The sequence below is a fragment of the Danio aesculapii genome, chromosome 21, assembly GCF_903798145.1.
Source record: "Danio aesculapii chromosome 21, fDanAes4.1, whole genome shotgun sequence".
NCBI classification, from domain to species: domain Eukaryota; kingdom Metazoa; phylum Chordata; class Actinopteri; order Cypriniformes; family Danionidae; genus Danio; species Danio aesculapii.
In genome coordinates, this window is record NC_079455.1 from 15,148,702 (window position 1) to 15,166,751 (window position 18,050).

Below are 18,050 nucleotides of genomic sequence, written 5' to 3' on the forward strand. Positions count from 1 at the left end.
AACCAACAAGTCCACCATTAAGGGTTGAATGCTGCACAGGTATAAAGCAGGTAGACATTATCTAGTATAATTACACAAACCAATAAAGTGTGACAAAATTAGACAAAAATTTCTATTAAACTGAAAAATCAGTTGATGAAAAACCAAAAAGGTCAAAATCTCAAAATTGACAGGTGCATGAAAATTTTCACTAAAAACAAAAATTGTAAATGACAATCAAAGGTCTCTGAGGCTCTTTGAAGTTTTTTTTGCCATGTATTAAAATACATACATTTTCATTAGTTAATTCAATATAATTCATTATTTTCATTAGTATTAGTAACTTTCATTTATATATATATATATATATATATATATATATATATATATATATATATATATATATATATACTGTATTTACAGTTGAAGTCAGAATTTTTAGCCCCCCTGTTTATTTTTCCCCCAAATTCTGTTTAACAGAGAAAATATTTTTCAACACATTTCTAAACATAATAGTTTTAATAACTCATTTCTAATAACTGATTTAGTTTATCTTTGCCATGATGACAGTAAATAACATTTTACTTGATATTTTTCAAGACACTGCTATACAGCTTAAAGTGACATTTAAAGGCTTATATAGGTTAATAAGGTTAACTAGGCAGGTTAGAGTAATTAGGCAAGTTATTGTATAATGGTGGTTTGTTCTGTAGACTATCGAAAAAATATGTAGCTTAAAGGGGCTAATAATTTTGACCTTAAAAGGGTTCATAAAAAATTAAAAACTGCTTTTATTCTAGTTGAAAAACAAATAAGACCTTCTCCAGAATGAAAAATATTTTCAGACATACTGTGAAAATTTCCTTGCTCTGTTAAACATAATTTGGGAAATATTTTAAAAAGTCAAAGGGAAGACTGTAAATGACAATTAAAAGTCTCTGAGACATTTTTAAGGTAAAGAGTCTCCAATTCTCCAATAATCTCCCGAATTAATCTCCAGAAAACCCTATTATAATGTCCACTATTAAGGGTTGAATGCTGCACAGGTATAAAGCAGATAGACAGTATCTAATATAATTACACAAACTGATAAATGTGACAAAAGAAACTCTCAAAGGTGTATTTTTTATCCTGATGTTTACTTTCTATTAGACTGAAAAATCAGTTGATGAAAAGCCAAAAAGCCCAGAAATCTCAAATTGACTGGTGCATAAAGATTTTCACCAAAAACAAAAATTGTAAATGACAATTAAAAGTCTCTGAAGCTCTTTGAAGTTAAAGAGTTTGAATTGCCAAATAATCTTCAAAACAAGAGGCACAGGATGACCACCGATTGCACAAGCGCACTATTAAAGCTGGGATGCTCTACAAATATTATGAGAGAATTATTTATAACTCAGTCCAGAAGAAAAAAAAAACAATTTATTTATAACTAGATATTTTAAGAAAACAGCCTTAAATTTATTTATTATAATTCACATCTACAGACACAAACCGATAAAGTGCGACAAACAAAACACTTAAGAGTGAATATTACATATTTTCTTAGCCTTACACTGAAAAATCACTTTCTGAAAAGCCAAAAAAAAAAAAAAAAAAAAAAAAAAATTTGACCGGTGCATGAATAAACAGTGCATTTCTTTTTAACGCCGTGAATCACAATGTAAAGATTATAAATCAAAATGGAGCTGAACTCACCAGAGTCTCCGAGGCATTTTGAAGTTAAAGAGTCTCCAATTCTCGAATATTCTCCAGAACGAGAAGCACACGACGGCCACCGATTGCACAAGTGCACTATTAAAAGCTGGGATGCTCCACAAGTATAAAGCCTTACACTTTTACATGAGAGGGATGGAGAGAGAAAGAGAGAGATGGAGAAGGGGAGGGAGATGAAATCCTCCCAGACGCCCTATAGCCTCGTCTGCTTTGTTCACTCGTTTTGATTATGCACCACACATGCACACTCACGCACACACACTTGTATAGCTATCTTTATGGAGAATTCCCATTGATGTAATGATTATTTAACTGTACAAATTGTGTATTATATCCCCTTACCCCTAAACCCTACCCTCACACGAAACAATCTGCATTTTTACATTTTCCTAATGGGGACCAAAGATCTAAATTTACTGCTATTGCTATTCTAGTGGGGACATTTGGTCCCCACAATGTGGTGAATACAAGGTACACCACAAACACACACACACACACACACAAACATACTTTTATGGTTTACAAAGATGTAATGTATTGTAAATGTCGCTTATTACATAGCCTTATCAGGAAACCTGTGGCCAATTTTGAATGTTAAAACACTCATTTTGATTTATGAGGACACAAGGTATGACCTCATAAACCACCTTAATATAATACAGCTAGGTCATACTCGTGCAACTTTACAACTTTGTGTCCTCGCAAACCTCAGAAACAAGTACAAACACACACATTGAGTTTTCATGTTTTATGAGGACTTCTTATAGTGGTATATTCTATCTTCGAATCCCAACCCTCACCAAAAAAATAAATAAATCAGCATTTAAACAGTTTTAAAATACTTAATTCTCTATGATAATTCTCTATGAAAAAAATTCCCCACAAGGTCGAAAGATACTGGCTTTGCTAAACTTGTGGGGACCAAGGATAGTATTGTATAAATGGATTACAAGAACTTTCCATATGTATAATGTATTGCAAAAGCCGCTTATTATATGGCCTTACCAGAAAACATGTGGCCAATTTTGAGTAATAAAATACCCCGTTAACTAAGATTTAAGCATTTTAATTATGAGGACACAAGGCATGACCTCGTAAACCACCTCAGTATAGTACAACTAGGTCATACTCGTGCAATTATACAATTTTGAGTCCTCACAAACCACAGAAACAAGTGCAAACACACACACATTTTGGGTTTTCCTGTTTTATGGGGACTTCTCATAGACGTTACGATTTTATATTGTACAGAAACAAGATGTATATTCTGTTCTTGAATCCCAACCCTCAACAAAAAAAAATTGTCAGTTTAACATTTTCAAAATACTGCATTCTGTATGGTTTATAAACTGTTTTCTTAAAAAAAGTCCCCACAAGGTCAAAGATACTGGTTTTGCTAAACTTGTGGGGACCAAGGATAGTATTGTGTATATATGGTTTACAAGGACTTTCCATATGTATAATGTATTGCAAAAGCCGCTTATTATATGGCCTTACCAGAAAACATGTGGCTAATTTTGAGTAATAAAATACCCCGTTAACTATAATTTAAGCATTTTGATTTATGAGGACACAAGGCATGACCTCGTAAACCACCTCAGTATAGTACAACTAGGTCATACTCGTGCAATTATACAATTTTTAGTCCTCACAAACCACAGAAACAAGTGCAAACACACACACATTTTGGGTTTTCCTGTTTTATGGGGACTTCTCATAGACGTTGCGATTTTATATTGTACAGAAACAAAATGTATTACCTGTTCCTGAATCCCAACCCTCAACCAAAAAAAAATTGTCAGCTTAACATTTTCAAAATACTGCATTCTGTATAGTTTATAAACTGTTTTCTTAAAAAATGTCACCACAAGGTCAAAGATACTGGTTTTGCTAAACTTGTGGGGATCAAGAATAGTATTGTATATGGTTTACAAGGACTTTCCATATGTATAATGTATTGTAAAAGCCGCTTATTATATGGCCTTACCAGAAAACATGTGGACAATTTTGAGTAATAAAATACCCCGTTAACTATGATTTAAGCATTTTGATTTATGAGGACACAAGGCATGACCTCGTAAACCACCTCAATATAGTACAACTAGGTCATACTCGTGTAATTATACAATTTTGAGTCCTCACAAACCACAGAAACAAGTGCAAACACACACACATTTTGGGTTTTCCTGTTTTATGGGGACTTCTCACAGACGTTACGATTTTATATTGTACAGAAACAAGATGTATATTCTGTTCTTGAATCCCAACCCTCAACAAAAAAAAATTGTCAGCTTAACATTTTCAAAATACTGCATTCTGTATGGTTTATAAACTGCTTTCTTAAAAAAAAGTCCCCACAAAGTCAAAGATACTGATTTTGCTAAACTTGTGGGGACCAAGGATAGTATTGTATATGGTTTACAAGGACTTTCCATATGCATAATGTATTGTAAAAGCAGCTTATTATTTGGCCTTACCAAGAAACCTGTGGCCAATTTTGAATGATAAAAACGCTGTTAATTATGATTTAAGCATTTTGAATTATGAGGACAAAAGGCATGAATCATTCTGTATGGTTTATAAACTGTTTTCCTTTAAAAAAGTCCCCACAAGGTCAAAAAATACTGGTTTTGCTAAACATGTGTGGACCAAGGATAGTATTGTGTATATATGGTTTACAAGGACTTTCCATAGCCATAATGTATTGTAAAAGCAGCTTATTATATGGCATTACCAGAAAACCTGTGGCCTGTTTTGAATGAAAAAAATCTATGTTAACCATGATTTAAGCATTTTGAATTATAAGGACACAAGGCATAAATCTTTGTGTATGATTTATAAACAATTTTTCTGAAATAAAAGTCCCCACAAGGTCAAAAGAATTTTTTTTTCTAAACTTGTGGGGACCAGGAGCACACACACAAAGATATGTCAGCAGGTTTAGAGAAGCTGGCAATAAATGGACTGATGTAAACCACCGTGAGCTTCTGAATAAATCATGTGGCATCAATGGTTGAATATTTAACATGCTTGAATATTTAATATATGACTTGGGACAATAAATCATGCGCAAATTTAACATCAAGGCATGCAGACATAATAATACAAAATGTATTAAAGAGGGTATGTGACACACACGCACACACATGTCAGTCGCTTTCGGATGTACTTCATGTGTCAAATACAGTTATGTGTGATTGTGTTAATGCAATGTGAATGACAGGCGCGTCAATGTCAGGTTCAAAAACAGCCGAGGTGAAAACATTTTAACACTAGAGAAAATAGGTTTAACTTTTGATCGACTGCAATTGTGTTAGAGAGCTGTCAAAGGCAAATGCCGGATCCGTTTGCAGTAAAGCGTTTAGTAAATAATAATCCAAAGCAAAGGTAAGGCAAGAACCCCATTCATGCTCAACGATTGACAATCAGAGACTGAAACAGAGCGCTTAAATACAGAAGGGCTAACAACCAAATGAGTTAAAAAGTGGGCGGATACAATCACTGAGGCCAATAAAAAGGAAACCAAGGAGATTAACAAGGGTGTGGCAAAGAGACCACATGCAGGAACTGAACACAGCAGAAACAAGAGAGGACAAGGAGACAAAAACACAAGACACAGGACAGAAATCTTGATAAAAGTATTATGAATAGGCTAGCATTAGAATGCATTATGCATAGAACGAAAAATATTATTTAAATTGGAGACGACACTGAAAAAAAACATGTCCTTTGTCATATTTATGTTTGTTTATCAATAATCTATCTATCTATCTATCTATCTATCTATCTATCTATCTATCTATCTATCTATCTATCTATCTATCTATCTATCTATCTATCTATCTATCTATCTATCTATCTATCTATCTATCTATCTATCTGTCCATCTGTCCATCTATCCGTCTATCCGTCTATCTGTCTGTCTGTCTGTCTGTCTGTCTGTCTGTCTGTCTGTCTGTCTGTCTGTCTATCTATCTATCTATCTATCTATCTATCTATCTATCTATCTATCTATCTATCTATCTATCTATCTATCTATCTGTCCATCAGTCCATCCGTCCGTCTATCTGTTCGTCCGCCTGTCTGTCTATCTATACATTACTCAAATTTTATAAATTTTATGTTCCCAAAATGTTGTTCTTCTACTCAATTTTTAGTAATTAATAATTAATTATTATTAATATTAAATGATAACAAATCTATTTAGATAAATTATTATTTGATCTAAATGTTTTGTTATTACTAAACTGTTTTGATTTCATATGTATTGAGTATTATTTTTTGGTATTTTTGTTATTTTTCCACTCTTGTCTACAAATTACGTGTTTTTAGTTAAAATTTTTCAAAATTTTCTGATTAAATCTCCACTAGAAGCAATTCCTTTAATAATGAACAAAAAAAAATATTGCAGTGTCAATTTAATGAGCCTTGTTCTTTTACTTAAGTGTTGTGTGATCAGTCTGCTGTTAATCATATAATCAATTACTTATTTGTAATATATAATGATATTATAAAATAATAATCGGTATTTTAATCTAATAATGTCATTAAAATGGGCGCCACGGTGGTTAGCACTGTCGCCTCACAGCAAGAAGGTTGCTGGTTCGAGTTCGGCTGGGTCAGTTGACATTTCTGTGTGGAATTTGCATTTTCTCCCCGTGTTCGTGTGGGTTTCCTCCGGGAGCTCCAGTTTCCCCCACAGTCCAAAGACATGCGGTATAGGTGAATTGGAAAAACTAAATTGCCCATGTATGAGTGCTTATGTGAATGTGAGAGTGTATGGGTTTTTTCCAGTACTGGGTTGCAGCTGAAAGGGTGTCCGCTGTGTAAAACAAATGCCGGAATATATGATGGTTCATTCCACAAGGGGACTAAGCTGAAGGAAAGTAAATGAATGGATAAATATTGTTAAACTATATTATTTAATAAAAATATTAATAAAATGATATTTAAAATAATAAATATGCCCTTTTTTACTTTTTGTATGTTCCAATTTTCGTAATAATAACAAAATATATATTTAAAAATGATTTAATAAAGATGCACCTTGATAAGCATGCCTTCAGATCCAAAACAACACAGCATGACTGGCAGACGTGTCAACACAGATTCAAAAATACATCATCTTTCCTTGAAGACTTGCTTAAGGCCGTAACACCATCCCTCTAATTATATTGACACCAAATGCGACCTTCACATGTTGCCATCCCTGTTACAATTTACTATAAGTCAGAGCAAATGTAGCGAACAGGCTTGTAAATAATTTCTTACTAACTTGAGACAACAGCAAACAAGTTAAATTCCCATTCACTGTTTAATTACGGCTGGGTTGTTTTGTGATGGTTATGCATGCAGGAAAAAACCCATACTAGTTCTCTTGTTAGCTTATCATGACACTCGAACACATGTAAACACAAACAAGCCAATGCATGTGGTCTGTGTTGCATAAGCCCAAACCCGTCTTGCCAAGTTTGATGTGTGAAACGTGTGTGCGTTTGTGTGGGTGGGTGTTTTTGTGACATACCAGTACACAATGCATAAAGTATAATAATAATAATAATAATAGTAATAATAATAATGTACAAGTATAATGGCATGAATTTTACATAGAGATGGTGAATTATGGGGATGTTGCTAATGCTATTAAGGCTAATCCTATTAAGGCTATTAGAAAAAGGCTATATAAACTAATAATACTGAATGAGTGTTTTTTGTTTGGTAAATAAAACTGCAGTTTCCTGTAAGGGGTGTTGCATCGGGTTAGGTGTAGGGGTGATAGAAAATACAGTTTGTACAGTCTAAAACAATAAAAACTAAAAACTTATGGAATGTACCCCCCGATTCACAAAAACAAACCTGTGTGTGTGTGTGTGTGTGTGTGTGTGTGTGTGTGTGTGTGTGCGTGTGCGTGTGCGTGTGTGTGTGTGTGTTCATCCACACCCTTGAAAGCAGGACTGAACAGTGGGTGGCTGGTTGGATGTGGAGATCCCACCTGTTTCTTTTCCACCTGTTTACTAGCATGATCCATCAAATTAGACTGTAAACAAGTCCAAAAATGGCTTAATATGTTAGTAATAGAAGTACATAAATGTCTCTTACTGAAATATCTAGAAATACTTCATGTAGTATGAAAGATTACCTTTTTTAATGGACTGTGGGATCACCATTATTATATGTGTGTATCGTTTGATGTCAGATGGTTGCCTTTGGTGAGTTACTGGCACTGCCTGTTGCTGTTTTTACAACATACTGATTCATTATCACATTGGCAGTATAAGTCTTCACTTTTGTTGATTTTCCTCTAAAATAGTGTAAAACACCCAAAGCAAAAACTGTGCTTAAGGTCTATTCACACCAAGATAATAATTATGAAGATAAAAGACAGAAGTCTAAAGACAGAGTTGTAAAAATTGTTCAAATGTAAAACAACAGCAGACAACAGCTATGAGGATAAAGTTGTAGAGAAATTACATCATAAATATATGATAAATCATCAGAATCCATTGAAGAAAAATGTTAAGCTACATAGTAGAGAAGCTCTGCTTGATGTTAAGAATTCTTTTCAAAGATTATTTAAAGATAATGACTGTCCAGAAAAAATTGCTATTGCACAATATATTGCTATATATCACAAATTCATTTGTTCACTTACCTTCGGCTTAGTCTTCATTTCAGAGGTCGCCACAGAGGAATGAACCGCCAACTTTTCAAGCAAATGTTTTACACAGAGGATGCCCTTGCAGTACAACACAGTACTGAGAAACACCCATACACTCTCGCATTCACACACACACTCATACACTACAGCCAATTTAGTTTATTCAATTCACCTCAACTCTTTGGACTGTGGGGGAAACTGAAGCACCCGGAGGAAACCCTCGCGAACACGGGGAGAACATGCAAACTCCACACAGAAATGCCAACTGACCCGGGACTCAAACTAGCAACCTTCTTGCTGTGAGGTGACAGTGCTAAACACTGAGCCACCGTATTACCCAGGCTCACAAATTGAAGTATAAAAGTAAAAGTACCTCAGATGAGGAAAATAATTTGTGCTGTTTATTAGCAATCACTACATTTTTTGTTAGATTGATTACACCACACGAGCTGGATTTACTGATGAAAAGCACAATCTAAAAATAAACAGATGGTTATCATTCTTCAGTATGTGAACGCATATATATTCATTGTTATATGTATAGTTATCGTGCTTGGTGTGAACAGGTCTAATAAAATGGCAGACATGAAATGTTTGACGCTTCACATACATATGCTTATCAACATCAGTCTTTACAGAAAACTTTACACTTAATGACCTCAGTGAAACCATAAATAATAATAATAATAATAATAACAATAATAAATAATAATAAATAATCCTCAAATTTCTCCTTAAGTGACTGCAGTGTCATGACAAGCGACTACATCGCCACCTGCATTGATGCTACCTTTCAGTATCTGTGATTTACTAAAAGCCTCAAAGGCTTCAGGGATAAAGTGAAAAGAACAAAGACGTGGTCTTTAGGAAGTTTTTTTTCTTATCCACAGGCATCTAAAAATAGCAACAGGCAGTGCCATTCGTTCACAAAGTGCAACTACTTGACGTCAACCAAGACATACCCAAAATAAATGTGTTTTTTTATTTATTTAAATCTTTCAGTGGTTTCCTATTTTAGCAAGATGCACCATTTACTTTATAAATAAAGCTGGCATGAAGTCAAAATTTCCTCTCCTCATAATTATCCGTATATAGTAGTGCTTGCTATAAACGATGAATCTGTACACTTCATTATTTTGTAAATATGAATTTGTTTCCCATTCCTCACTTCTGGTCTTATTGAATGTACTTGTGGCGGGGCTATCAGTGGGGGTCTCATTTCGCACAAATATGATAAGATAACATCGGTAAAATTCGTGCATCTGACAACATTCTGCACCCAAGAATCGTCCACAATGTATAGAAACATCATCATCAGATTGAGAGCACACCCGCTGCAAAGTCTCACAACGCAAACACAAATTGAAAAACACACAGCAACTCCTACAAAAAAATAAAAATAAAATTGTGCTGCAAATCCTCACTTTAAAAAAAGCTGACTGAAGTTAGCACATTGTATTTGTTTTACACTGTTAACAATTTTTGTAAATTACACAGTATTTAACTGTAATATGAACTGTGTTTTACTGTAGGAATGCAGTGCTTCCCACAGGTTTGAAATATACTTGTGGTGGTAGCTGGATTGAAACACACCTTTTACCCACGGCACATAGTTACCTATATGCAACAAAAAGTTATTTTTTAACATATTTTTATTTATTATACACTGTTTTTTTAAAGACTGTTAAAATAATAATAAAAGAAATGCACTATTTGTTTTATTTTTATTCTATTCAGGAGCCATGTGCACCCACTGACAGGCAAAATCTGCTGCTGACATTTTGTACAGTATTGCCAAAGTATCTTAGATCTGTATAAGATATGCAATAAACCAACATCATCAAATAAAATATATATTTAGAGCAAATGAGAAATCAATGACATAAAAGAATAAAAACACCTATGGAATAAAAATCTCTAAAAAGAATAATAATTACCAGAATAAAAAGTGTTGAATATTTTAATAAGGCAAATGAGTTAATTAACTATTTTTAATGGTGTACATATATTTTGCAGCCTCTCTGAGTAAATAGAAAAGTCGATTAGATCAAAGAATTAATTATATAATGTTTCTCTCGCTCATGTGGCTGTGCACGCACTGTCAGCTGTGAAGCCAAGTGAAAGTAAATCAGGCTTAAAATAAAATGACGATGGCTTAGAAAGCGAAACCAAAAGCTGAATCCTGGACCTTTTAGGAGATTTAAAAAACCCTGGAAGGATGCATTTTTAAGTCCCAAAAAGGAGCAACTCTGTGGGTCTCTGCAGAGCCCGTGAGACTGTCTGTGACAGTTCTTGCGCATACACAACGAGAAGTAGGAAACGTGTAGAGCGAGAGAGATTTTCCACAAGCTAATTGATCGCTGATGTTTGGCTATTGGGCAGATACAAAAAAAAGTGTAAGGATGATAATAATAAAAAAGTCACCAAATATACTTGGGCGGCTGTTAATATACCTGGGCGGCCTGCCCAAGTAAAGTCTATGTGTGGGAAGCACTGGACAGTTATGCAGTAAGTTACCGTATTTTAAAGTTGCACTGTAAAAATTACTGTATATTTTGCAGTAAAGATATACAATTTACATAATACAGAATACAATATTCAATTCTATAAATACATATACAGCAAATTAAATGCTACTGTAAATGTAAATAATGTATTTTTGCTGTAACTGTAACTAGTTGGTGGGTCATTCTGCAGCGGGAACCTCTGAAATAGAGACTAAGCCAAAGGAAATGAAATGAACGTATAAATGTGTAGCATTCAGAATCCTTTGTTATTAGTGACACTGGTGGCCATTTAATGACCTGCAGCAAGGAATGTTTTGTTCAAATTTGTGCAGTGAATATTTGAACAACACGGTATTGCTATTACATTCAACCACTATACTATTCAATATATTTCAGTAATATAACATTATATACCACAGAACTGTCATTTATCAGCATTTATTTTACATTAAGTTCCTCAGAAGCACCACTATAAGAGAAACCTTAAATTGCTGTGTGAATTTATTGAAATTATTTTCTGTTAAAATGTGTGAAGGTCATGTGACCAATAGCAACATCTCAGCATCTCAAGTTGTGTTCCGCGCATCAGGTCACCCACAAAGAAGGTGACAGAGCCTCTCACACCAGCACCGATGTCATGCTATGTGAACATTTCCTGTGCACCTGCTGCAATATACACCTGAGCCCATCTCCCCATTTACATAACAGATTTAAGTAAATACAGCACTAAAGCAATTTAACATGTTTGCTATTTAGCTTCAACTTCTAAATAGGCTTATGACGATTTCAAATTTTCTTGTTATAAATTGCTGAAACTTTTAGAATGGATAAATTTATCATGCAAAAAAAAAATGTATTTTGACCGATATAATAATACTTAGTGCATTGCTTTATTGTTTATATGATCTGAGTCAAATGATTCTACCAAATTAAATTCCATAAGAATGATGAAGTAACACTTAACAATAAATTAGTAAATGTTAGTTAATGGAAGGGGCGACTATGGTTAGCACCCGGTTAGCACGACAGTGGTTAGCACTTTCGCCTCACAGCAAGAAGGTCGCTGGTTTGAGCCCCAGCTGAGTCAGCTGGCATTTCTGAGTGGATTTTGCATGTTCTCCCTGTTCACGTGGGTTTCCTCCGGGTGCTCCGGTTTCCCCCACAGTCCAAAGACATGCACTATAGGTGAATTGAATAAACTAAATTGGCCGTAGTGTATGTGTGTGAATGAGTGTGTATGGATGTTTCCCAGTACTGGGTTGCAGCTAGAAGGGCATACACTGTGTAAAACATATGCTGGATAAGTTGGCGGTTCATTCCGCAGTGGCGACCCCCGATGAATAAAGGGACTAAGACGAAGGAAAATGAGTGAATGAATGAATAGTTAATAGAATTAAATCAACAGAGAGAGAAAAATGATTTATGAAGCTGCATGTTAATATTTGTTTTAAAAAATACAACATAATTGCATCAGGTTTGTGCTCCATTTAATAAAATGATTCTAATTTGTAATCTGATTGCAATTACAATTTACTAAGACACTGACAACAGTAAAAAATGTATAGATTTCATCCAGACTTTAAATCAATCTTAACTATTAAAGGTTTAAATTATTAGTGTTAATATACAATAGCCCTATAAATCGTCACAAACTTTTCAATCAATATTTTCCCATGTAGTATGCCAGATTGTGAAAATGTTTGGCCCTGTTAAAAACACTACTGCAATCTGAACATTCTTAAAAATCACTCTAAAGTTTTAAATAATAAATAATTATTTACTGTATTTCGAAGTGTCCACGATTTCAATATTGTGCAATATGTTCATTATATATATATATTAAATATCGCAATATGTCTACTTATGAATTAATCTTGATTTAAAAATGGTTTTCCACTCCATTGCTCTATAGGCTAAATATGCAAATATTATACCCTCGCGCTCACATCCTTTGTCTTTTCTCGAGTATGAGACGGTGGGACTATTCTAAAAGTTCCCCCAAACCCCAAATTCGACTGCCTCGTCTATCACTATCACACATCTGTCATTCAAAGCAAAAACACCAGGTTCGTGAATAACTTTTAAAATGTCATGTGAGGGGATCTATCCAACCCAAAACGATGCGTTGTGTGTCCTCGCATCTTTCCAATAGTATCCGGATGGATGCAGCCTTGATGATGCAAGTCCAGACTGTATATCTCATTCTTCCTAGGTAACCTGTTAAGACCTCTCTACACGAGAACGCAAGTTGGTTATCTGTGTTCTTGGAATTGAGATAGAACCTAAAAATCTCGGAAACGGAAAATCTCGGAACTCAGGTTCGGAAAACTCATGAATATTCTCCGCCCATCGAAACGGAAAGTATTAGAACACCAGTTTCACTGTTTGCTTATTGTGAAGAAAACTACATCCTTTTCAAAACAAATGATATGTGGGTTCGTTTTACTCGTTAGACACTAATGCATAACATCTCTCTAAGTTTTACTTCATGCAGGATGCGCTGAGTGCGTAATCTGTTGGAGAACATGATAAAGTTTGGTCACGTTCTGCAAAAATCCAATCCAAACAATGGAAATACGTGAATATTGTTGGGATTTATGAATTTCGATGGCAAAAGCGCTATCGGATGCTATTTGCTGGACGCTTATCTTTAACAATTCATTCAAGTGACGGATTGGACTCCTCTCCTGATAGCTGTTTCATTGTGAAGGTAGGCTATGAAGTCCCGTTTGATGTTACGCGATCTCGTTTGTACAGCAGGTGTTGCTGTTGCTGATGCATTTCTTCCATAAAGACACTGGATACTTCTGAAACCTGATAAAGCTTTCAAATGACGCATACTTGTCAGTGGTCGTTAGTTGTGACCTGGTTTAATGGTTAACTGGTTGGTAAATGGTTTAATGTTGGACACACGTAATGTAATGTTGGAGTAAATTCCGAATGTAGCAGTCTATCTCAAATGTGCTTGAAATAAAAATAAAAGATGCATTCTATGATTCAAACAAGCAAGCAAAACCATCAGAAATAAAATATACAGATGTGAATGAAGTGCAAAAACTTTAGCTTATAGCCTTTGTAAATTGCGAATGGAGTTATTAACCTGGAATTGTTACATTGTTTTGCATGCACTTCCACATTTTCTCATAACTGATAGAAACAGGTGTTGTAGCCTATTGGTGATGCAATACATTCAGACAGACATAGCACGTTTAGGCCAAGCCCCCAAAAACTATCCAACTCTCCGTTGAGTTTCTATTGCGAGAATCTGCCTCTGTCATTTAATCTGCCTTACAACAATAAACAGAACAATGTCTAAAAGGTGCTGTGTAAACAAGTTGCAGTTGCAGTGAACATTTTGTCACTGGAAAGTCAAACATCTAATTGTCAGTTTTATGTATCATATTTCTGTACGCTATGTTGTAACCTTTTAGACAGCTTATAAAAAATAGTTCTTGATTTTTTAGCTTGTTTACTGTGCATCTGCTTTTAGGCATTGTTCTGTTTGTTCTTATATGACACTGTGGACGTGGCTTTCTGATTATGACGAATGTCTCTCTCTGTAGGCGTTTCTCAACACCAATACACAAAGTTTGAATAAATTCTTGGAAGTTCACAGTTGGCATGTTAGGGAGAATAATGAACTTGAGAAAACACAAATCTGGTTATTGTGGAAATATGCAAATATTATGTCACGCACCTCATTCTGTCTGGCTACACCAGTTTCACCGCATATATTAGCCCTGCCTTTAAAAACTGCCTTTTTACAGTTCATTTAAAAAAATCTTAAAATATAACAGCCACCAAAGCTTTTTATGGTCACACTTTATTTTGATGGTCCATTTGTTGAATTTAAGTTGCATCTACATGCCAACTAATTCTCATTAGATTATTAGTAGACTGTTAGGTTGGGGTTAGAGTTAGTGTAAGTTGACATGTACTTGCAAAGTTTCTTATAGTCAGTTAATTGTCTGTTGAAGGAGCAGTATCCGCAGATATTAAACAGACAGTCTACTAATACCCAAATGGAGCATCAAAATAAAGTGTTACCGACCCATTACTTTTAGGCTGCATTGCATGCAAAAAATGTTAATTCTCCATATTCCAAAGAAAATATATTATTACTGTTATAAATGAAGTGAACTAATTGAAATGATAAGTGATTAAGGTTAGAATAAAATATATTATGTCTCATACAGTAAATATTGCTTTATAAACAAAATGAAAGAGATTTCATAAGATAATAATTTGAGGACGCCACACTCGTAGTCAAATACTGTAAAGTTAATGTAGAAGACAACTGTATTGTGCATATTTTATCTTTGTAAAACTTTCCATTTCAATAATAGATAAAAAAAAATCATTATCCATTATTCTGAAGTTTTCTAAAAGGGAGAAGAAAAAGTATCAAACAAATAAAAAAAAATTAACAAATAAATCTAAAGCTAAATCTATTCAGATGTGATGTTCTACCATTTTGAAAACACAATGTTTATCATTCTCTTGATGTAAAACAACTAAATTAAATAAATGTTTAAAACATAATAATAATAATATGAGTAATCATCATCATCATCATCATAATTACAACAACGAAAAAAAAAAACAAAGTCATTAGACACCTTTTCTGTTTCTGGATTAAATAATTAATCACAAATGAACGTAAGCTTTGCTTTGTAGTGCAACCCAATACAATGCAATTTGTACAATGCAATACCCATGCCACTATGTTTACTTAAAGGCTAATAATAACAGTTTTATCACACTGCTCTTTGCAACATACAAGCTGTGCACTGCCTTTTGTAAACAAAACCTAAACCTATAAAGTCTATTATAAAAATAAACTGGTTTATCTGGCTCCTCCGGCCATGTCCACGTCCATTTTGCAGCAAAATCCATTGTTTGAAAAAAATTCTGAGGTAGACTTTAACTGAAAAAGTGTGGTTTCATGACCCTTTAACATGTCTCTGTAGTAATATAGTCATATAAACATGTCCACAGAACAGGATTTGCAAAGAAACTGGGATTAAACGATCTATTCCAACTCTCCGTGATCAGCTGCACCTTAAGAATGAGTTTTACAAGTTTAAAATGTTTTTAAAACAGTGCATTTTTAATAAATAAAATACATCAGCACAGATGCATAGTGTCAGTACAACTATATAGACAATTTTGAGGAACGTAAGCGATAACAATGGTCCTTATGTATTTCCTGCTTTACATTTTTAATTTCCATAGCTTCCGGGAATCCCAAAAGGTCCAGATATTGATAAATATTGTCATGATAGCTGTTTTAACATGAAAATAGGATTGAATTGCCTCATGTTACAGTTATGAAATAGTTTGATAACAAGCAGGTAATGTTCAAGGGCCAACTACATTACCAGATTGAAATTGTCTATAGGAGGATGCTTCAATCATACAACATGAGTCCTAGTTTGTGGACGTTAAATCAGGTTTAAATTGTAGAGTAGCATAAAGGATATCTATACACCAGTGTATAATAACTTGTATGCTGTCACATTTGCTGCAAGTAAACAGGTAAAAACAAGTTAAACATGTGCATGCTGCATGTGTGTGTACTGCATATTTTGTAACAGCATTTGTGTGTGACCCATTCTTAAAAAAGACGCTTGAATAAACTCCACAACAAACACTTCAAATAACCTAACTTGTTATTTTGACTCACAACCTGAATCTCTACTTCATCCGTGTCTGTCTCTGTCACTGACTGCTGTTTATCTGACATGACGCAGCAAGAGAATCAGACACGGTGGGCTGTAAGAACCAGCTCATTTGCATTTAAAGGCAGAGACAACAAAAACAATTTCCTCTGATGCATAATTTCACATATTCAGCAGGGTATAATACATAATCTGATAAGTATTTTGAGATAAAACATTACAGACACAATCTGGAGACACCAAAGACTTATCTTACATTTTGTAAAGGAGTAAAATAGGAGCCCTTTATGTCAACTGACCCAGCCGGATCTCGAACCAGCAACCTTCTCGCTGTGAAGCAAGAACGCTACCCACTGCGCCACTGTGTCGCCCATAAAAAAAGCTATACTGTATGTAATACTGTATGCATGTTTCTTCCAGCAGCACAGCGTTACAGCATTACCTGCCCAAAAGTTTGTGTCATTATTTTGGTTGGTTGTTTTTCCACGTTTTATGTATCCTCAGGGAGCAGGAAAATCTTTCAAGGACCACCTGAAACCTTTTTTCCACCTGCCAGGCCATGCACTCTTTTCTATACACTGCCCTGAACGTCACCTGTAGAGTGCATCCAATTGAGAGTGATCCTTGAGAAAGTTTTGCAGAGTTTGTGGAGTGACTGGTTTCAAATAATTCATCTATGACTGTTTACCCCACTGAGGTTTATCTCCACCGCAGGTAAAGAGCCACTCCCTGCAAATGAGAGAGTCATTGTCACCAGAGAGTCATAGCAGATCATCACCCTAGAAGAGAAGCTCTGTAGCTCATCTGACCTGAGGGAGTTATTGTTGAGTATAGGGGATTATCGGAAGGGATTATCCTGTCCACTTCCCCAGCGCTGAGGGTGAACTTTTTAAAATGGAACCTGGGAACAATGTAATGGATTTTGATACGTAGGATTGCCTGGAATTAATCCCGTGCCTGCTGCTTTCATTCAGCGGTGACTGCCTTGTGCCCCCACTAGTTTTGTCTTGCAATGACTCTCCTGTGCTCCCACTGGTCCCGCCAAGACCTCCTCTGCTGCTTTAATAATTTATCCCTGATCTGCTAGTTCCTGACTTGGCTGTTCCTGACCCGCACATGCAGTTGCCTGAACAGTCTGTTTCCTCCATCCATGCAGTCAGTTCTCCAGCCCTGTCTCACCCTCAGCCCACATCATCACGTGGAATGTGTTCTAGTTGACAGCTCTTTCCAATCGGATGGGTCCTTCATCTCTGCGTCCTACCTTCGACCTGCAGACTCCACCTTGGTCCTCAAACCCATCATTCATCCCTGATTTCACTGTGGCCCGTCATCCCACTGGGTCCACCAGGCTTCCATGATCCTCAAGCTCTGCCTAGGTCAGTCATTCCCTGCCTATTCCTGTGGACTCTAATTGTCTGGCTTGGCTATACCTCGTTATTCTGTTCCACTCAGACCTCTGTCACTCCAGCTCATCACAGGCATCCGGCTCCACATCGTCGCCTCAGTCAG

General features: G+C 35.2%; 1 protein-coding gene across 2 annotated transcripts in view; it reads right to left on the minus strand.

Annotated features, from left to right (window-relative positions):
• rap1gap2b (RAP1 GTPase activating protein 2b) overlaps window positions 1–18,050 on the minus strand; it is a 119,975-nt gene that overhangs the window by 85,035 nt on the left and 16,890 nt on the right. Inside the window, exon 1 of one of the 2 annotated variants that reach the window (XM_056446265.1) lies at window positions 1,678–1,826. The exons of the other annotated variant lie outside the window; for it this stretch is intronic. Coding sequence (XP_056302240.1) covers window positions 1,678–1,694 — 17 coding nt within the window. The 5' untranslated portion in view covers window positions 1,695–1,826. Of the gene's footprint in view, window positions 1–1,677; window positions 1,827–18,050 lie in introns of those variants that run through there. 2 annotated transcript variants of the gene reach the window in all.